This window comes from Vanrija pseudolonga, chromosome 4 (assembly GCF_020906515.1).
Source record: "Vanrija pseudolonga chromosome 4, complete sequence".
Classification (NCBI taxonomy): domain Eukaryota; kingdom Fungi; phylum Basidiomycota; class Tremellomycetes; order Trichosporonales; family Trichosporonaceae; genus Vanrija; species Vanrija pseudolonga.
The window spans coordinates 3,339,813-3,358,752 of record NC_085852.1 but is presented as its reverse complement, the minus strand read 5'-3'; the positions used below and the strand labels follow the sequence as shown (position 1 = coordinate 3,358,752).

Sequence of the window (18,940 nt, the reverse complement as noted above, 5' to 3'; positions counted from 1 at the left end):
CTACCGCTCACCACCACCCGCCACCATGTCGACGGTCGCCAAGCCGTACCTCGACGAGAAGACGGCCGAGGAGACTCGTGTCGAGGACCTCCTCCGCGAGGCCGAGAAGGGTACCGAGATCGAGCACAACATGACCCTCTGGGAGGGTCTTCGCAAGTACCCCAAGGCTTGCTTCTGGTCCATGATGATCTCGGTTGCTGTCATCATGGAGGGCTACGACGTTGTCCTCCTCGGAAACTTTTGTGAGTGGCCACGCGACCACAAGCAACGACTCGAGCTAAACACTCGCCAGACGCCTACCCTGCTTTCAAGAGGCAGTTCGGCGAGCCCACGACCGACAAGAACGGTAACCCCGACTGGCAGGTCCCTGCCCGCTGGCAGGCGGGTCTCGGCAACGCCTCGGGTGTCTGCTCTATCATTGGTGTCCTTGTGAGTGTTGTCCGTGCGGCGACATGGTTGCGGGCGGTTGTCACTTTTCAACTTTCGGGGTTCGGTGCGCCGGGCGGGCCGGGTGCCGACCGACCTTGGGACAGGGTGCCTCCGGCTAGCCAGATCCTGGGACGCCTGTCGACGGCCAAGCCAGATCTTCTGCCCTTCCGACGACGAACTGCGGCGCACTCCGGCCGCCGTTGGTGCTGGCAGGGTTCTTCCACCCCGCCGCGGTCAGCCAGAGGCAAGGCCCCGGAAAACGAAACCCAGATTACGCACTCTCTTCCCCGCACAGTGCCCCGCGCCACCATCCGGATATCACAAAATCGAGACAACAATCGCTGACACCTCTCCCAGCTCAACGGTATCCTCGCTGAGCGCTTCGGCTACCGCAGGACCATGTTCTGGACTCTTATCTGGATGACCGGTGTCATTTTCCTCATGTTCTTCTGCAAGTCGCTTGGCATGCTCCTCGCCGCTCAGTTCCTCGCCGGCTTCGCTTGGGGCATCTTCCAGACTCTCACCACCACCTACGCCGCCGAGGTCGCTCCCCTGCCTCTCCGCGGTATCCTTACGACCTGGGTTAACGCGTGCTGGGGTATTGGACAGCTCATTGCTGTCGGTCTCCTCCGTGGAATGGTCAACCGCACCGACGAGTGGGCGTGGCGCGTGAGTGGCAAAAAACTGCAGACGCATCCTGTGACTGTGCTGACCTCCCCAGATCCCCTACGCCATCCAGTGGTTCTGGCCTATTCCCCTCATCATCACTGCGATCTTCGCCCCCGAGTCTCCCTGGTGGCTCGTTCGCAAGGGCAAGGTCGAGGAGGCCCGCAAGTCGCTCCGCCGCCTGTATTCCGGTAACGACGAGGAGGAGATTCAGTCGACTCTTGCCATGATGGAGCACACCATTGCCATGGAGCGTGCCACGACCGCCGGTGCCACCTACCTCGAACTCTTCAAGGGTGTCAACCTCCGCCGTACCGAGATCGTTTGCGGTGCCTGGGCCGTTCAGCAGCTTTGTGGCTCTTCGTTCATGGGCTACTGCACCTACTTCCTTCAGCAGGCCGGCTTCTCGGTTGAGAACTCCTTTTCCATGACCATGGGCCAGTACGCTATCAACACCGGCGGTACCTTCATCGCCTGGGGCCTCATGGGCATGGGCATTGGCCGCCGCGCCATCTACCTCTACGGCTGCATCTGGATGGCGTGTGTCCTCCTCATCATTGGCGGTGTCTCTCTTATCGGCAGCAAGGGATCGTCTTGGGCTGTCGGTGTCATGCTCCTCGTCTGGTCGGTTGCCTACCAGTTCACTGTCGGCACTGTCTGCTACGCCCTCGTTGCCGAGCTCCCCTCGCGCCGTCTCGCCATCAAGTCGATCAACATTGGCCGTGGTTTCTACAACGTTATCGGTATTGTCAACGGCTCGTACATGGCCTACATGCTCAACCCCACTGCCTGGAACTGGGGCGGCAAGACTGCCTTCTACTGGGCCGGCATGTGCTCGCTTTGCTGCGTCTGGATCTACTTCCGCCTCCCCGAGCCTAAGGGTCTCACCTACCAGGAGATCAACGCTCGTTTCGAGGCCAAGGTCCCCGCCCGCAAGTTCCAGTCGGTCGACATGAACATTTTCGAGCGCACCGACGAGAACATTGCCGCCGCCCACCTTGCTGTCGAGGACGACCACAAGGGCAAGACCGAGCACGTTGAGAAGGCTTAAGCGGGCGCTGTGCAGGTAGAACGAGGAGCAGGAGGAGTGGTTATTTTCTCTAGGCATTGTGGTTAGTAGCAGGATAGTAGCTGGATGAGTAGTATGAAGCAGCATCGGCCGTGGATAACGGGTGGGGGCAGGCAGGCAGTCTGGTCGAACCCAGCAGGCCACAAATAGCCGCGACTCACACCGCTCCCTCGACCTCGCCATCTTCGAATGCTCCACTCTCTCACCTTTCATTGTCCACGAGTTGGCAGTGTGCATGTACTCTTACCGCCAAACCTCGGTGCCCACCAGTGTTCTGCTCCTCGTCATCTATCCCGTCCCCGTGACCATTGGAGCGACGCGTTTTCATGACATGACGCCAATTTTCTTAATCAACATTAGAAAGACAAAATGAGGGGGCGTAATACGGTGCCTGGAATTTGTAATTGGCCATTTGTTTGTTGAACGGCCCGAGGTACATCTAATTAATCCGGGACATGCTCGGTCCCATGTCAAGAAATCCATCACGCAGAGCAGACCGCATGGACTAACCAGCAGAACATGAATATCCTTTGCATACTGGTGGATGCGAATGCAAGGCCAACAGTGATCCATGCTGGCGTGAGTTGAACACCAGCAAAGACACGGGCACCGGGCACAACACGGCCTGCCCCATGTCCACGGCGGCCTTGTCTTGCTTGTTACCCCCTGACGTCATGGCAGCCTCTCTAGCTTGCCTCGTTCCCTGCCACCTGACCTTGAACATGCTTGCTTACAGTACATATGTACGACTCGTCGGGCTACCCGTCCGTCAGCCCAGGCTTTCCCTCCCTGGGCGCGACCCTGTTCAAGGCTCTCTTGTTCTGCTACCCGCTGAATAGCTGCATGCCGCCTGCCTTCAATGACCAGCATCCAGACCCCTAAGGGGTGGCAAATGCATGGCAGACAACCAGAGAGAGATATGACCCTAGCAGCCAGCCAGCACGGGGCCATGGGTAGTTGTTATTCTCAAGAGTGCACCTGCTGACCTGTTGTCACTCCCCAAGTCAACAGCAAGTTGGTGTCTGTTCACTTGGGTCGACATCGCAGCTTCGTACTCACCTCCAACATCCATTCAAACATACTCGATTGACGACACATACATACAGCGTGCATGATACCCACATTGTCATTATCATAGCCCTTGCCTCACTCCGTTGTCAACAACCAAACGCGCCCATCCTCGCCGTCCACCGCGCCCCTCCCAGTCTGGAATCTGTGGGCTCACGCAAGGCGACAGTAGCAACGCCTGCGTGATAGTCAGCGGCCTCGGCCGCCCTGCGCAGGCGCCATGCCGGAACTACCATACACGTACTTGGAGGTATGTCACTTACCCAGAGCCTTAGCTCATTCCTTTTCCAGGCGTATCCGTACCCTGCCTGCGTGCTGCGCGTTCGGTCGCCCAATGTCGACCCCACGGTCGCAGCTGCGAGCCGCGAGAATGTTCGCGGGCCAGAAGATTTGGACAAGATGTCCGAGCTGTGGATCGATGAGCAGACCAGACACAGGGTCGCTGTTGCCCAGAACGACAGCGGAACAGGCGGCCATGCAAGGACGCCGACCAGGCCATTGGGTGAACCGGCCATGCCATCAAGCGAACGGAGTACCACACCTCCACGCCCCCCACAATCACGTCTTCTCCAGGCTGTGCAGACCCCGTATGTTGGAGAAATCCCACCGACAATACGAAAGGTGGCCCCAGTGTCGGCTCCGCTCGCGTCTACAATGAAGATCCTTTGGGAGAACGTTCACATGAACCGCCTAACCCTCGGGCGACCCATTGCCAGCTTGATGGACTCGCACATGGCTGCTGGGTTGCAAGAATGGGCGGAAACGGACCAAATTGTCGGCTTCGAGATCCTGTCGCCCTCTACAGTCCTGACGCTCAAGATGTCGGCCACCGGGATGAGCGTCGACGTCGTCAAGTCGCGGCTGCCAGTCGAGCCAGGAAGTCCGTGGGCGTGCGTTGTTCTTACTGCAGTCGCACCAGCACGGGTTGACGAGGATATGGTCAAGCCCGGCGCTCGTTTCCAGAACCGCCTCCTCGCACCGCCGTACACTCTCCAGGGCCCCAATGCAATGTCGATCGAGACGCTGCCCCCGGATACGGTATCCTTCCTCATGCCGTACCGCCGCCGAACTCGCAACTCCCTGGTCTACAATGATGACGGCAGAAGATACAACCTCACCAAGCAGTGCCACCTGTTGATGGACGAGGTTGACTGGTCTGAAACTGTCCTTGGCCCCAAGGCCGACTGGCCGGTCGAGATTCTCGCGACGGCTTCCATCGCATTCTCAAGTTTTACCCAGGACTGTGTCTACGTTGGCAAGGACCTTATCATGATCTAGTGGGTGCAATGCTGGTCACTGCCGCTGACTTCCCAGCAACCAAAAGTACTCGGTCATGGTTGAGCACCCCAAGAGCTTTGGACGTCCCATGAAGGAGGTGTGGGCCCCGTTATGGAGCGTTCTTGGTCCGTTGATGATGCACGTCTACGGCGGGGACCCGGTCCACCGCGAAAATGATCTCGTCCTTCATCAGCGAAACGACCGAGGCAAGTTCATCGAACGGTACCAGAGCTACAGCTTGATACCTATCGTGCATCACGCCAAAAAGGAGGTGATTGGAATATACAACCCGAGCTTGGACACGACAGAAAAGGTCCTGGCGGAACGACGCCTGGGGACGACAAAGGATCTCGTCGAGATGGTTTCGCTCGCGCGCACGACAGAGGCCTTCTTCGAGCAGGTGGCTGCCGCACTGGAAGGCAACCCCGCTGACGCACCGTTTGCCATCCTGTACAGCCTGGCCAAGAAGGAGACCGGGTCAGATGAGCACACTGAAATCAGCCTCCAGCTCCGATCGACGGTGGGTGTGCCGGAAGGACACGGCGCAGCCCCAACGTTCTTGAAGTACAAGATCCCAAAGAGTCGACGGACGTCTCCATCAGGCCAACCTACGTTTACCGACGTGTCTGGGGAGGACGGTGCAGTGCGGGCCAACCCTGCCTCAGCGGACCCTGCACCAGCACCATCTCCGGAAGCCGCCGCCAGGTTGCCGTCCGAGTCACGCGCCAAGGCATCAGCGCCACTCCGCCGATCGCCGTCAGCTGTTTCAACCTCGTCTGTGGGGTCGCCGCTACCGGTGCCGGTACCGGGCTCGCCAGGCTTTCAGTCGCCCCTGGGTAGTCATACCCCGTCTCCTCGGACCGGGTCCCCGGTCGCCGCCGCCCCTGCCACCATGCCCGTGCCGACCGCCACCTCCACCAACCCCACTGTGCCGTGGCCTTTTGAGGAGGCGCTCAGCACTCGCCAGTGCCTCGTGGTTGACAATATCCAGGCGCTCATCCAAGGGTTCCCGGTGCGACAGTGGACCGAACTCCCCGACCTGGCGGTCGTTGTCCCCATCTCGTCTGAGGGGTCAGAGGAGACTCCATCTGGTGTCATGGTGCTTGGACTCAACCTCTACCGTCCACTGGACCCGGATTACGAGGAGTGGGTGCAGGTTCTTCGTGGTCATATTTCGCTCGGCCTCGGGTCAGTCAAGGCGCTGGAGGAGGAGGTATCTCGACGGGAGGAACGAGCAAAGCTCGAGCGGGCAAAGGCAACGTGGTTCCGCGGTTCGGCACACGAGCTCCGTTCGCCATTGACGCTCATCTCGGTCCCACTGGAAGAACTGTCATACACCAAGTTGGCACCGGGGCAGACTGGCAAGCTTGCCATGGCTCGGCGCAATGTCCAACGCTTGGAGAGTCTGGTCAACTCGCTACTCAACTTTATGGGTCTAGAGTCCGGCCAGGTGGAGACAAGCTTTATCCCCACGCGCCTGGAGACGTTTGTCGGCGACATCATGGACCTGTTCCGCCCAGCGATCAAGACACTCAAGTACATCAACTTTGTGCTGGAGGTCGACAGCGATTCTGCCGCTCCGCCGACCATGGTGAACGTGGACCGCGTTCTGCTGGAAATGGTCGTCTCGAATCTCCTCATGAACGCGCTCAAGTACACGCACATGGGGACAGTTAAACTCAAGGTGTGGTTCGATCCCCTGTACGCGAACATTTGCGTGTCGGACACGGGGCATGGGATCCCAGCGTCAGAGGTCGAGTCAGTCACCGACCCCTCCCATCGGGCGGAGACGTCACTCCAAGACCGCGGCGCGAATGTAACCGGGGTGGGTCTGGCGCTCGTAAACGAGATCGTGCTCCTCCATGGCGGCGAGCTCATCGTGGAGAGTACGACGGCTGCCGAGAGCGTGAGCAACAAGCATGGCTCAACCTTCACTGCCCGCCTGTCCCTCGATCTCCCGCCTACCGAGGGCGCGGACACGTCAACCATTAGGTCCCCGTTCGGTGCGTTTGCCCGACAGTGCGCCAGGGAGATTGCCGACTGGATACACGAGGACGATGACGAGAAGACGTCCAATGGGTCCAAGGGCTCTGGATCGACCGGCGGTTTGTCACTACCTGGTCTCATGTTTGCCTCCGAGGACGTGTTGCTGGTCGTCGACCCTTCAGTCGACATGCGCGACCTATTGCGGTCAATGTTCAGCACGTTCTGCACCGTGCTTGAGGCGCCCGATGCCGAACACGCCCTCGAGCTGATCGCCGCGACCCCACCACACCTCGTCCTGTGTGATAATGGACTGCAGGGAGCGGGGCAAACGACGATGGACCTCCTTACCGCCGTGCGCACCTCGCCGGCCACTCGGTTTGTGCCGTTCGTTATAATGTCAGACGACGACCAGTCTCGTGTCGAGGCATTCATCGCCGGTGCCGACGACTACCTCGCCAAACCTGTTGGCTCGAAGGAGCTCGTTCTCCGCGTGCATCTACACATGCAGATGGGCAAGAAACGTGCCAAGCTGCAGCAAATGTTCGAAGAACAACTCCTGGATGTAGAGCGCCGGAGGATCGAGGCTGAGGAGAGCAGGGAGCAACAAGAGTTCCTAGTGGACCTCATCTCGCACGAGATTCGGACCCCCGTCTCTGCCATCCTGCAGTGTTCCCAGCTTGCCCGGCAGAATCTGGCTGCCTTGCGTGAGCAGCTGCGATTCTCGGGAGACCGGGGCTTCCATCCCACTCCGTCGCTCTTGGATGATCTGGAGGAGGATGTCGAGGCACTTGACAGTAAGTTTGGGTGTGTCGGCCAAGCTAACCCGCAGGCATCTACCAGTGTGGTCTGGTGCAGGAGCGTATTGCCGGCGACATTCTCTCCCTTGCCAGTATCCAGCAGGACATGCTGTCCTTCCACGACGTTCATGTCGACATCAGGCAGGGCGGCAAGAAGATGGTCTCCGTCTTCGCCAACGAAGCGCGCATGAAGAAGATTGACCTCGTGGTCGAGTTTGGAGATTCGCTCGATGCCACTGGCGTGTCTGCTATCCTGACCGACCCGGTACGGCTTGGACAGGTGGTCACCAACCTCATCTCGAATGCGATAAGGTTCACGGCCGTGTCTCCAGTGCGGAGGGTGGTGGTGACCTTTGACATCTCGTTCGACTCGCCGGTAAACGGCCACTACAACATCCCGCCGCCGAGTGGGAGGCTCCCACCCATCGGCATCGAGAGCGAGCCTGAGGTGTATCTCTATGTGTCCGTGAGCGACACCGGGCCGGGTATCACTCCCGAGGAGCAGACTGTTCTGTTCCAGCGTTTCCATCGTGAGTTGGGCTGCAGATTCGGAGAGAGGTGATGGGTCGAACTAACTTGGGGCACAGAAGGAAACAGCACCATCCACACGCGCTTTGGCGGCACGGGGCTCGGTCTCTTCCTGTGCAAGAGTGAGCCTTGCGTACTGGTCACAGCTCACCCTTCTCAGGCCTCACAGAACTCCTCGGCGGTGGTATCGAAGTCGACTCTACAATAGGCAAGGGCACAACCTTCCGATTCGCCGTCAAGACACGCGCCGTTGGGATCAACCAGCGCATCAGCCCCGGCGCTGACAGTGGGATTGGGAGCGTTCCTGGGAGTGATAAGCACGCTCCCAGCGTACTGTCCGACCTGTCACCTCCGCTCACCAAGGCTCCCGCTGACTCCCCCGGCATCTTCGCTCCCACCCCCAGCCCGGGGATCGGCCTGGGCGTCAGCCTGGGAAGCGGCGGCGTACCACTCTCGTCGCCTGAGCTTGCCATACTAGCCACTCCTGACGGCGGGCCGACGCTCAATGTCCTCATTGTGGAGGACAATGAGATCAATCAGCGCGTCCTGAAGCGCCAGCTGGTCAAGTGCGGACTGACATGCGATGTAGCTTCCAATGGCAAGGAGGCGCTCGTGGCCCTGTTTGACGCGTCGCGACCAGAGCGATTCCGCTCCTCCCCCAGACCAGACGGCGACAGGGCGCCGCCAATGTTCGAAAACAAGCCCAAGCGTGCGGCGTACGACATTGTTCTGATGGACCTCGAGATGCCCGTCATGGACGGCCTCACAGCGCTCCACCATATCCGTGAGGCTGAGAAGCAGGGGACCCTGCGGAGTCAGCTCGTGTTTGCCCTCACTGGTAACGCGCGGGAGGGGCAGGTCGACCGCGCGTTTGCAGCTGGCATGGATGATGGTATGTGAAAGCCTCGGCAACCACCCTTTGCGCAGGCTAACCATGTCAGTGGTTATCAAACCCTACCGCCTTCCAGATCTCGTCGCCAAGATGCGTGAGGCTGTTGCCCACCATCGTGTTCGATTAGAAGCGGTCACAGCGACTGCCCAGATGATGAGAAGTTGATGGTGCAACGATGCTGATGAACGTTGTAGACTACAGTTTGGTCATGCTTATGGCATTAGTGTAAGATTAGAATGCTGTATCAATATTATTATTACTGCTATTGGTGGAACGAATGAATGCATGGGCTTTCTGGGTTTGATCTAGGCAAAGAAGGGCACGCAAGGCAAGAAAGGCGGCACGGCGGCTCTAGCGACTTGCGTCTTCCACCCACCACGCGATACTGTAGCCACGTTCCAACCCGCTCTCCCCGCGACCAGCCACCCTTGCCTAAACCACCATTGAGGTCGCCGAGTGACCTGCGACGCCGACCACAGAACAGGACGGCTGTATGCATATGCAGCTTGCAGGGCGTGGTGGATGACGACGAGCAGAGGTTATGTACCACTGATTCCTGGAATGATGGGGCGGCCCGATGCATTATTGCTGGGCGGTGGGTGACTGTCAGCGATGGAGGCTGGGGATCTCGCATGGGTGCCGGGTGTGTCAATCCATCGTGGCTCGGGGGCGAGTACCGCTCGTACGGACTTGCACGGCTCGACTCCCTTTCGAGGACGAACCACCCTCCACCGCGCCGCTGCTTGATGTCGCGTGCATGCTGTTGTGCTAGGGATCGCGTCGACGTCCAAACAAGCAGTGGTTAGGGCGGATTATGTCTAAGGTGTGCGGCGACGACGACGCTCGTATGACGGGGGGGGGGAGTGCGACGCACAACCCCCTCGTCTTCCATTCCACAGGACGCCTATCCTTCCACATCTAGAATACACCGTTCAACATCGCCCACAGCATCGGACTGGGCATCCAGCCGTCTGATGCATGGCACCGAGCAGCATGGAAGGTTTAGTAGCATGCGTTAATTCCTAATGGCTTGCTTATCGCGCCGCATTGCACGTTAGTGGTTACTGCCCAGCGGCGCCCACCACTGATGGTTACCGAGGCAGTCGCACGACCTTGGTGATCACTTCAATTTACCTGCGGCGGTTGTTGATAAACTCATGGTGCCGAGGAGATCACGGCTGCTGGGCTAGGAAGGCAAATCCAAGTATCCAGAGCCTTTCCATATCATGTATACCTTTCCATCATTCGAACAGGCGTCGGGTCAGTCAAGTCGAGTGGTGGCCGTGGCGAAGGTCAAGTTCAGTGGCGAGTCAGTGGCGACGAGCCAAGAAGGAAGAAGAAGAAGTAGCAAGCAAAGAAGTAGCAAGCAACAAGTACCAGTATAACGCTAACCTCCACAATAACTGCATCCTTTGAAAGTTTAACTACGGGCCTAGTTTATAAGGGTAGAAGTGTCCGGGGCCGACTAGAGGCGGTAGTCGATAGTGTCCATCAGGCTATGGCCTCAGCGATCCAGCGCTCCAAAAGAGGAGGGCCAGCCGCTTAGTACCAGCCGCCGTAGCCGTAGTAGCTGTTGGGCCACCAGTTGTTGTAGTACGAGCCCCAGTAGTTCCAGCCCCAGAAGCCGTAGTAGTTGCCGACCCAGCGGTTGGGGGCGTAGAGGTAGCGGCCGTAGCCCCAGTTGTAGACGTTGTAGCCGTAGTAGCCCGAGAGACCACGGAAGAAGGTGCGCTTGTCCTGGACGAGGGCGTCACGCTTGGCGGCGTCCTCGAGGAGGATGTCGCGCTTGGTGGGGTCCTCAGCGGGGTCGTGGGGGTTGGAGGGGTCGTAGGCGGGGTCCTCGACGCCACGCTTGCCCTTCTGGATGAGCGGGTTGTTGTCGTCCGAGGTGATGAGGTTCTCGGGGCCGTTCTTGGTGATCTGCGAGTCACCGTTCTTCGAGGTAACGGTGCCCGAGTTCTGGTCGAACGAGTAGTAGTTGTTGAGGGGCGAGTTGTTGCTGAAGGCGTCAACGGCGTTGGTGTTCTGGCGCTCCTCGATGGGGGAGGCCTGGACACCGAGGGCAAGAGCCGAGACGGCGGCGACAAGGAACTTGGTAGCGACCATTGTTGGTTGTGTGTTGGGAAGAGGAGGAGTGGTTGTAGAGGAGAGAAGAGTTGTTGCTGATGAGGTTTGAGGACGACCAGATGACCTCCTTATATATCTTTCAGAGGGGGCATGTGACGGACTTGTCCAAGTCGACAAGTCGTCGCCATTGGCAACACATGACGCCAGGACCCACCGGTCACCTAGCGAGCACGACGATCAAGACGGTAGTTGCGACGACGGGAGTGCACCCACTTCCCAAACAGGCTGGCTGACCACAATCCCCAACGAGTATGTGCTTCCCGAGGAGCCGAGGTGGCTGAGGAGGAGATGGAAAACAGGGTGGTGCGTGCGTTTCGAGTTCCTCAATGCTGAGAAGGTGAACGTAAGTGCCTGCTTCAGACGGGTAATCTAAGCGGGGTGGTGGTGCGCACCACTTGGGAAGGAGGAGTAGGTGGTGGTCGCGGACGGAGGAGGAGGAGGAGGAATCGGTGGAGGTGAGGGTGAGTGGAGGCGCCAATGGGCACGAGGTAACGGTGACGGCCTGAGTGACACGAGCTGCCCGTCAGAGAGAAGGCGAGCTCATAGTGGGCGGCTGCTGCCGGCAGATTGTGCCAGGTAGGCCCTCCCGTATCGCTACGATGGATACCGGGGAGCCCAAACGGCCTTGATTGCCCTCGACGACGTCAGTGCCAAGCGGCATTGATCACGTTTCAGGTATCTTCTGTGGTGATGGAACGAGAAACAAGCCAGTTTGAGACGACGGAAGCCCACGGTGCCACCCTGTCTCCATGACGACGCCCGCCCGCAAGAGCATACATGCAACGATTGTCTCGGCCGCCTCGGCCTCTTCCCGCAAGCTTGATTCTTACGTGCCTCGATCTTGTGGCATCATCGTGTTGGCCTACTCCACTCCTTGTCAAATCGTCGGGGGCCGCCACGATGGTATTATGTTCCGGTCACGGCTGTGGCACTTGATACGGCAATCAAACTAGGCACACTGGCCACAAAAGATTGCATGACAACACGATTACGGCAACACGGGCCGTCGCTTGACGAATATGCAGGGCTCCTGTGCCCCGACATACCATACTGCCTGCCAACACGATCCATCGGTGCGCCCTGACGCAGGTCCTGATACCTCTGCTCACCCAGCATTGGGCGGACCTCGCAACATGCCCTGTGTCTCCAACTGGCCGCCTGGCGCATCCTAGCCTGGGTCGAGTCTGACTCATTGAACTGGCAGGAATGGTGCCTTGTGGGAACTGGCTTTGGCAAGGTTGCAGAACGATGCCAGGCCCGGGGTGCAGGTGAGCAGGCCATGCGTGCCCAGTTCCAGGCCGTCTCTGAAGAGCTTGACGACGATGCGAGTTTCAGACGTCTTGTGACTTGCCACAGAATACAGCTGGCGTACACCTCTCGAATCGCCAAGCCTTGGGCGCTGGCCGTCTGTGAACTGTGAACAGCGGCGGAGGCAACCATCCTCGCGCTTGATCCGCTACCTTGCAGTCCAACCACCCGTGCAGCCTGGACTTGGGTCTTCGCTCCCGTGTGGTCATCATTGGCCATGCCGTCATGTTAGATTCTGGCATGGTCCCAGGCAAACCTGTGGCTTTGCGGAACTCTGGCTGTGCCGAGAATGGGTGTTTCAGCCCTCGCTCTCAAGCTCTCTTGCGCAAGACGAAGATAATCTTGATTCATGGCGGCGTGCTTCTTGGTGACCACGTCGGCCCACCACCACCACTGCAACGCGAAAGCATCAAGCGGGATTTCGTCATGTTCCGCCATCTTGCCTGCCCAGTGTACTCTCATCAGTGGGCATCGGGGAGAGCGAGCCTGAGGCCGATTTCGTCGGGCTGACGGCCTATGCGCCGTCGTTACATGTTTCGTCCCATGCATTGTGTAGTTGCTGTCGGCATTGCTCCACTAGTCTTCAGTGTTATTCCAGGGAAATTCCCGCCTTGTCTCACTGCAACGACGCGACCCGTCGGCGAGACCCGGTCGCGACGGAGTGGACGGACCCTTGGGCGCTTGGCGAGCTGGTCGTTGCAGGATGTGAAACGAGCGACCGTGGGTGCGATTCGTCACGAATACATGCATTGCATTCAAGCGACTTGCCCTCTCGAGCCTGGCGCTCATGTCGGACAAGACGTCACGGGGAGGTTGGATCTCTCGGCAACCATGGCCCAGATTCCGGCATTATTAACGTACACTAAACGCAGGCGTCCCTCGTGCCTCTTTGGGGATGGACCTTGCATGCTTACTGGCTGGGGCGGCGACCTCGGGTCGCTGAGCGACAACCTCTCAACCCCAACCTTGCCCTGTAGCGATCTGCTCTCCCTCTCGACTCCCTCTCCCGCCACGCACATGTGCCCCTGTCGTTTCCACTTTCCCATATGCCCAAGCTGCAAGACAGCCACGTGAGTCGAATTGGGACATGCCGGGACATGCTTGATTATGTCACCGGATCGCCGCTACTTCATCTCGCCCACACCCACCAACGGAATGCCTCTCTGGCTCTGGCCTGACCACAAAAGGCTTCGACCCACACCGCTTGCTCCGCCGCGGGAAGTGGCGCCGATAATGGTTGGAAACGAGGGTGGTCGTCATGTTACCCAGCTGAGCAGGTCATCCCGTGCGCGCATCGGCCCGACTTTTGGCGGGGATGTGTGTGCCCTGTTGTACATGCGGTGCCGAGCTGGGATGCATGCATGCGGCCTTGCTGAATGAGGAGGAGGTTACGGTACAGTTGTCGAATGGATGAACATGTCACGCTTGGTGGGCCGCCCTTGGCAGAGTGTGTGCCGAGCAGTGCGGGCATGGTATGCAACGAGGAATTGCCATCCTTCCCACCGTACGGCCGCAGCCTGACCTGAACGGCCGCCAGGCCGCCCTGCCTTGCTCGTCCTTAAGAATGTATTACGACGACGATGCTAATAAATCCTGGGGCCTATTCCAGCAGTCAAGGTTAATAATCTGAAACGGGTACACAGTACCAGCCTGACCCCTGTGTTAATCACCAAGGACCAATGGACGGCTCGATGCAAAGGTGGGCTGCCTCCCTCGACTGTGCATACAGTCATGGCCCTCCCGTCGCCACCCTTCTTCGGAGACGTCGTGCTCATTGCACGACACATGGTAGGACGATCACGAATGGCGGCAACCAAACTCACACTCGTGCTTACTTGCTCGGCCCCGTTGTCGCATCGGCGGCCCCGCTTGCTCAACTGGTTTCGTCGCATTCCATCCACTCCCGTTCCAGAATGCATTCGCAAGCCACTCAAACCCACTTTGCCTTTGTTCGGGCGTCTCTACAGGGTAAATAGCATTGCAAGCAAGCGAGCGCACGCAAATGGTGCACCCAAAAGCTCCCACTTGGAACATTCCAAGCGAGAGGTTGTGATTCGGCCGATTCTTCCGCATCGATTTTCGTCGCTTGTCCCAGATGAGGCAAGGTGAAGGAAGCACTTTACATCTGCCCAAAGTGGTGTATGGTGCAAGGTTGAACGGGAGGGTGTTTCGTGCCAACGGGAAGCATTGTGAATCTCCGGAGGTGTTGACTGGCCGCAGACGGATCACGGGCCTAACGTACACTTGCGAGGGCTGGTCGAGGTGACTTCCGCCCATAATCGGCCTCGTCTCGGCATGATTATCGGTCCGCGCAGGCGAAATCATCGGTCAGGTGCGTCCCGGTCCCCGCTGCCAACTCGCTCAATGCTATTACGCGACCTATTGCCCGCGACCAGTGCATGCAGACACCAACGCCGGACGGCGAGGCCGCCGACCAAGCGTCACGCGGAGCGACAACGTGCGGTGGCGACGAGGACTGCCAATGTGAACCGGCGATCCACGATGACGACCACGGTCGCCACTTCTCCCACTCCACACATCAGCGGCCTGCTCCAACCTCTTCACTTTGCTCCACAATGTGCATACTGCACCCAGAGAGGGAGGTAGTCACCTGCTCAACATTGCGCGACCAGAATACCTCGAAGCCTCAACTTTACAATTTGTGCTTGCGTGGGCGGCCTGTCGGATGGTGCAGGTTTGATGACGCCCAGGTCCGGTCGGACATGACACATGCCGTCGTTCCGCTGAATGTAACGTTTCTGTCCTTGCTCCTTGGATCGCCTCCCCGGCACCAAGCTCTTAGCATTCTTGGGGCCAAGAGTGTGGTAGAGATACCATTGCATGGTGCGATCCAAACATCGGGGTGGGGGCATTGCGTTGCTCTGCCCGTCAGTTGTCGCCATTCGAGCATCAGCTCTGATGAGCCCGGCCGGCAGCGGTGACTCCACCACGAGCCACGAGTCTGTCGCCAGACTGCTTGCTCCTCAGAAACACAAAATTCATTCGCCACTGCCTAGCTATGCACTCAACTTGTCGTGCTCGCGCTTGAGCAGTCCTCCAATGTCGCCCAGAGTCGGAGCCATGATCATGCCAGCGTCCGCCAGCACCTGGCGCTTCGCGTTGGCCGTCTCATCTGGCGACCACCAAATGGCGCCCGCATGGCCGTACATGAGGCCCTGTTGCGTAGCGGCACCGGCGACGAATCCGACGACAGGTTTGGGCTTGGCTCCGGGTGCGAGGCCAGCCACATATGCCTTGTACACAGCGGCAGCCTCTTCCTCCACTGAAGCCGTTGTCAGCATGGTTGTTCCCGGTGGCACCGGCGGCGGCTGGCTAGGGGGTGCCGAGGGACACGACCTGGTCGGGCCGGCGGGTACGCCGCCCGCCAGGCCCGCCGTCGCCCCGGTCCTTCTGGAACGGTCGCCTCCAACAACACTCCGACGAGCTCCACTCACTTTGTCCGCCGATTTCGCCCACCAGGCAGATGACCTTGGTGTAGGGGTCCTCGAGCATGAGCTGGAGTGCCTCCCATGTCCGCGTTCCCGGGAACGGATCACCTCCCAGGCCGTACACTGCGCTCTGCCCAAGGCCAAGGGCCGTCGTCGCCCCCGCCAGCTCGTAGGAGACGGTACCTGAGCGGCTGACGATGCCTGTGGATGTCAGCAAGGCCAGGTCGAGGCACTTGAGGTGGGTGAAACACTCAATGCCACGCGACAGAGATGTGTGTAGGCACCGGACTAGGCACTTTGAGTGCCAAGATGTAAGACGGGCTGCTGCTGCTGCTGCCCACTTGTTGTTACTGGCCACTCTGCACCGATCCAGCCACGAAAGCGTGCCGAGAGCATGACGAGTGGCTGCGGTCGCCACGACCGTGTCCAGGAGTGTGAATTGACAATGGAAATGGGGTGAGGGGGTGTAGATCTTGGCGGCAACACTGCGCACAGGGAACGTGCTTGCAACAACATCACACCGGATGGTGTCAAGGGGCTGAGGCATGGTGGGAAGGGGCCGTGTTGTGCTCGACAACGATTCAATCCTGCCTCATTCTCTCTCCCGCCAACGTCAAGGTGAAGCTTGACGCAATCACCTGTGCGGCCCACATTAGGGGGAGGTATGCGGCAAGCTCCAGCCGACATTAAGCGGCGGCGCCATTCCAAACTCAATCTAGTGGCCTCCAATTCCCCATGGGAGGCTGAGACTACGCAAGCGACACGCCGTAACGATCCCAGGGTACTAACCTATGCTGCCAGGGGAGTGGACACGGAGAGGCTGAATACCGAGCTTGACTCGCTGATGCGGGAAGATGACGCCGGGACAGTTGGCGCCGACCAGTCGCGACTTTGATTGCGAGCGGAGGGCCCGTTGGACCTGCCGGTGGTGTTAGTTGGCGCAAGATAGGTGGTGGCGCGGGGCGAGTTGGAAGGGGTGACGGGGGTCTGTGAGCGAAGAGGTCACTCTTCCCCCAATTTTGATGGGACTGAACAACACAGAGGACTCCTAGTCCCAACTAGAAACGCCGCGTCCCCAGGAGCCTGCACCACACCCACCTTCAGCTGCTCGTGCGTCGGCACGCCCTCAGCATACGCCACGATGAGGGGAATCTCGGCCTCGATACACTCGATGATGGAGTCGGCGGCAGCCTGGGGCGGCACGAAGACAGACGCGATGCGGGGCTTGAGCGCGGCGACGCCCTAAAGCCAGCATCAGCACCCGACTCGATCGGCATTGCGGTAGCACACCTCTTTGACACTGCCGAACGTCGGCGTGCCGAGGAACTCCTGTCCGCCCTTGTTGGGCGCGACAGCGCCAATGATGTTGGTGCCGTACTCTTTGGCAACCGCACAGTTGGCCTGAGACTGGGGGGATGTCAGAACCAAGCGTTCGCGGACAGGCTGTGCAACCGTCTGCCCCAGCCTGCTGCCGGGACTCACCGCCTTCCCCATGCCCAGCACCATGACCGTGTCGCCCTTCTCCACCACGAGGTTGCGCAGTGTCTGCTCGTACTGCCCGTCCTGGGAAAACACAACGGGATTGCGCGACGTCGACGGCGCAGGAGCTGGGGCGGCCTTGGCCGGCTTACCTGCCTGAGCCTTGTTCGCGAGACGCACAGCCTCAGCGGCAGCCGTCTTCATGTCGCCGATGTAGGTGATCGTGTCGGCAAGGTCGGTCGCCGCAGCGAGCTGAGGTCAGCGCTTCCTCGGGAGCTAGCCACCTACAATCTCACGCGCTTCCTCCTCGCCTGTGCCGCGTAGGCGGGCGACGATAGGCGGGATGGTCTCGCCCTTCTCCTTGCGAGCCCTCAGGTTGGAAACTACGCCTGTCGCAATCAGGTCCTGTGATTGTGTTCAGCCATGTCAGCCGGACGAGGGGCCACTCACCATCTTGGTCAGGCCACCGAAAGAGTTGATGAAGAAGACGTCGACGTCGGGGTCGGCGAGAACGACGTTCATCGCCGCTTGGACGTTGGCTTCCGTCGCACCGCCGCCGCCGTCGAGGAAGTTGGCTGGCTGGGGTGGGTGTCAGTGGTGCGTCATGTAGAGGCGAGGGAGGCGCATAGGGCCTCGAGGCGAGCTCCAACTTCCGCCGATAAGCCCAGCTCGTGGGCCGTCTCTCCGCCAACCGTTGCATGCTCGATCCGCTCGCGTTCAGTCTTACCTTACCACCCTCGGCGACGAGCACGTCCTGCGTCGCGAGCGCAATCCCCGCGCCGTAGCCATAGCACCCAATGTTTCCGCCCGCCCGCGACTTGTGGTAGAAGAGCTTGCCGGCGGCCGCCTGCGCCTCGAGCGGGTGGATCCGGCCAGCATCAGCAAGGGACGCCAGGTGGGGCTGGCGGGGGAGGGCGAAGTCGTCGGCAAGGATTTGGACCGACGAGCTGTAGGACGGAAACGGAGCGAGCATGCGAGGCAAGAGAGGGCCGTCAGACAGGAGGCGGCGTCAGTCCTGTGTCACGGGCTGCGACCGACGATGTTACCCACAGACTTGTGTTGCCGGCGTGCAGGACGCCCTCGACGCGGAGCAGATCATTGTCGCGCCATGCAGACCATACACCAGCGAGGGCCTCCTTGGCGCGCGCCACGTCGGCCTTGCCAACTCCCAGGTCGGCGAGCCACTTGTCCGTGCCCGCGGGCAGGGCGCCGTCGAGGAGATCGAGCGGGAGGGTCGCCTCGCCGGCCTCGAAGACGGGTGCGTTGATGCCGCGCGACGCCCAGAGCTTGAACGGGATACCGGGCTGCGGGGTCAGTGGTGTACCTTGCCATCCCTCGCCGCAACTTGCCTTGTCGGACGACGCCGGGCTCGCACCGACGCCGGACGGGAGGTACTTGCCCAGGAGGTCGCCGACAGCCGCGGGCCTGACGTGTAGGTTGCGCTTCTGTTGGCGCAGGGCGATGCGCGGCGCGCGCGTGCGCAGCGACGACGAGAGAGACATCATTGTGTGTGTGTGTGCGTAGAGTATGAGAGAATGCACAAACGTCGACTCGAGATGTAGTATGTGTTGGTGGCCGTGTTATCACCTGGCTGCCTGGCTGCCTGGTGCCCGCGTAGCATGACGTGCCAAAGCCGAACCCCGCGTTTGTCGCCCGCCCGGCCATCTGCCCCGCACAACAACATCAGCTACATGACGCGGTCACGCCGTCTCGGCGTCTTGGTGTCTCGCAGCAGGTCGGCGGTCACTCCGCTGACATGTAAGCATGCTCCGCGATACCTTGATTGCAGCATTCCACCTGTCTGTCTGCCTTGCCTGGTGGTCGGGAAGACTCGCTCTCGCTCTCGCTCTCTCGCTTGCTGTTC

At 59.9% G+C, this 18,940-nt stretch overlaps 4 protein-coding genes across 4 annotated transcripts; 2 read left to right on the top strand and 2 right to left on the bottom strand.

The window, feature by feature from the left end:
* Positions 1-25: 25 nt before the first annotated feature.
* Positions 26-2,146, top strand: MPH3_3 (Alpha-glucosides permease MPH3; the record flags this gene model as incomplete). Its single annotated transcript, XM_062773182.1, has 4 exons — positions 26-242; positions 293-429; positions 787-1,098; positions 1,151-2,146. The coding sequence occupies 4 exons, from the start codon at positions 26-28 to the stop codon at positions 2,144-2,146; spliced, it is 1,662 nt and encodes a 553-aa protein (XP_062629166.1).
* A 1,011-nt stretch (positions 2,147-3,157) lies between these two features.
* Positions 3,158-9,003, top strand: tmoS_2 (Sensor histidine kinase TmoS). The gene is made up of 8 exons (XM_062773181.1): positions 3,158-3,482; positions 3,524-4,509; positions 4,547-5,034; positions 5,059-7,290; positions 7,326-7,823; positions 7,881-7,943; positions 7,982-8,713; positions 8,763-9,003. The coding sequence occupies exons 1-8, from the start codon at positions 3,453-3,455 to the stop codon at positions 8,876-8,878; spliced, it is 5,145 nt and encodes a 1,714-aa protein (XP_062629165.1). The 5' UTR covers positions 3,158-3,452; the 3' UTR covers positions 8,879-9,003.
* A 1,252-nt stretch (positions 9,004-10,255) lies between these two features.
* Positions 10,256-10,819, bottom strand: LOC62_04G006613 (uncharacterized protein; the record flags this gene model as incomplete). Its single annotated transcript, XM_062773180.1, has 1 exon — positions 10,256-10,819. The coding sequence occupies one exon, from the start codon at positions 10,817-10,819 to the stop codon at positions 10,256-10,258; it is 564 nt and encodes a 187-aa protein (XP_062629164.1).
* Positions 10,820-15,131: 4,312 nt separating this feature from the next.
* On the bottom strand, positions 15,132-18,581 carry LSC1 (Succinate--CoA ligase [ADP-forming] subunit alpha, mitochondrial; the record flags this gene model as incomplete). Its single annotated transcript, XM_062773179.1, has 9 exons — positions 15,132-15,431; positions 15,604-15,798; positions 16,387-16,516; positions 16,696-16,839; positions 16,888-17,328; positions 17,365-17,481; positions 17,527-17,655; positions 17,804-18,023; positions 18,127-18,581. The coding sequence occupies 9 exons, from the start codon at positions 18,579-18,581 to the stop codon at positions 15,166-15,168; spliced, it is 2,097 nt and encodes a 698-aa protein (XP_062629163.1). The 3' UTR covers positions 15,132-15,165.
* Positions 18,582-18,940: the final 359 nt, after the last annotated feature.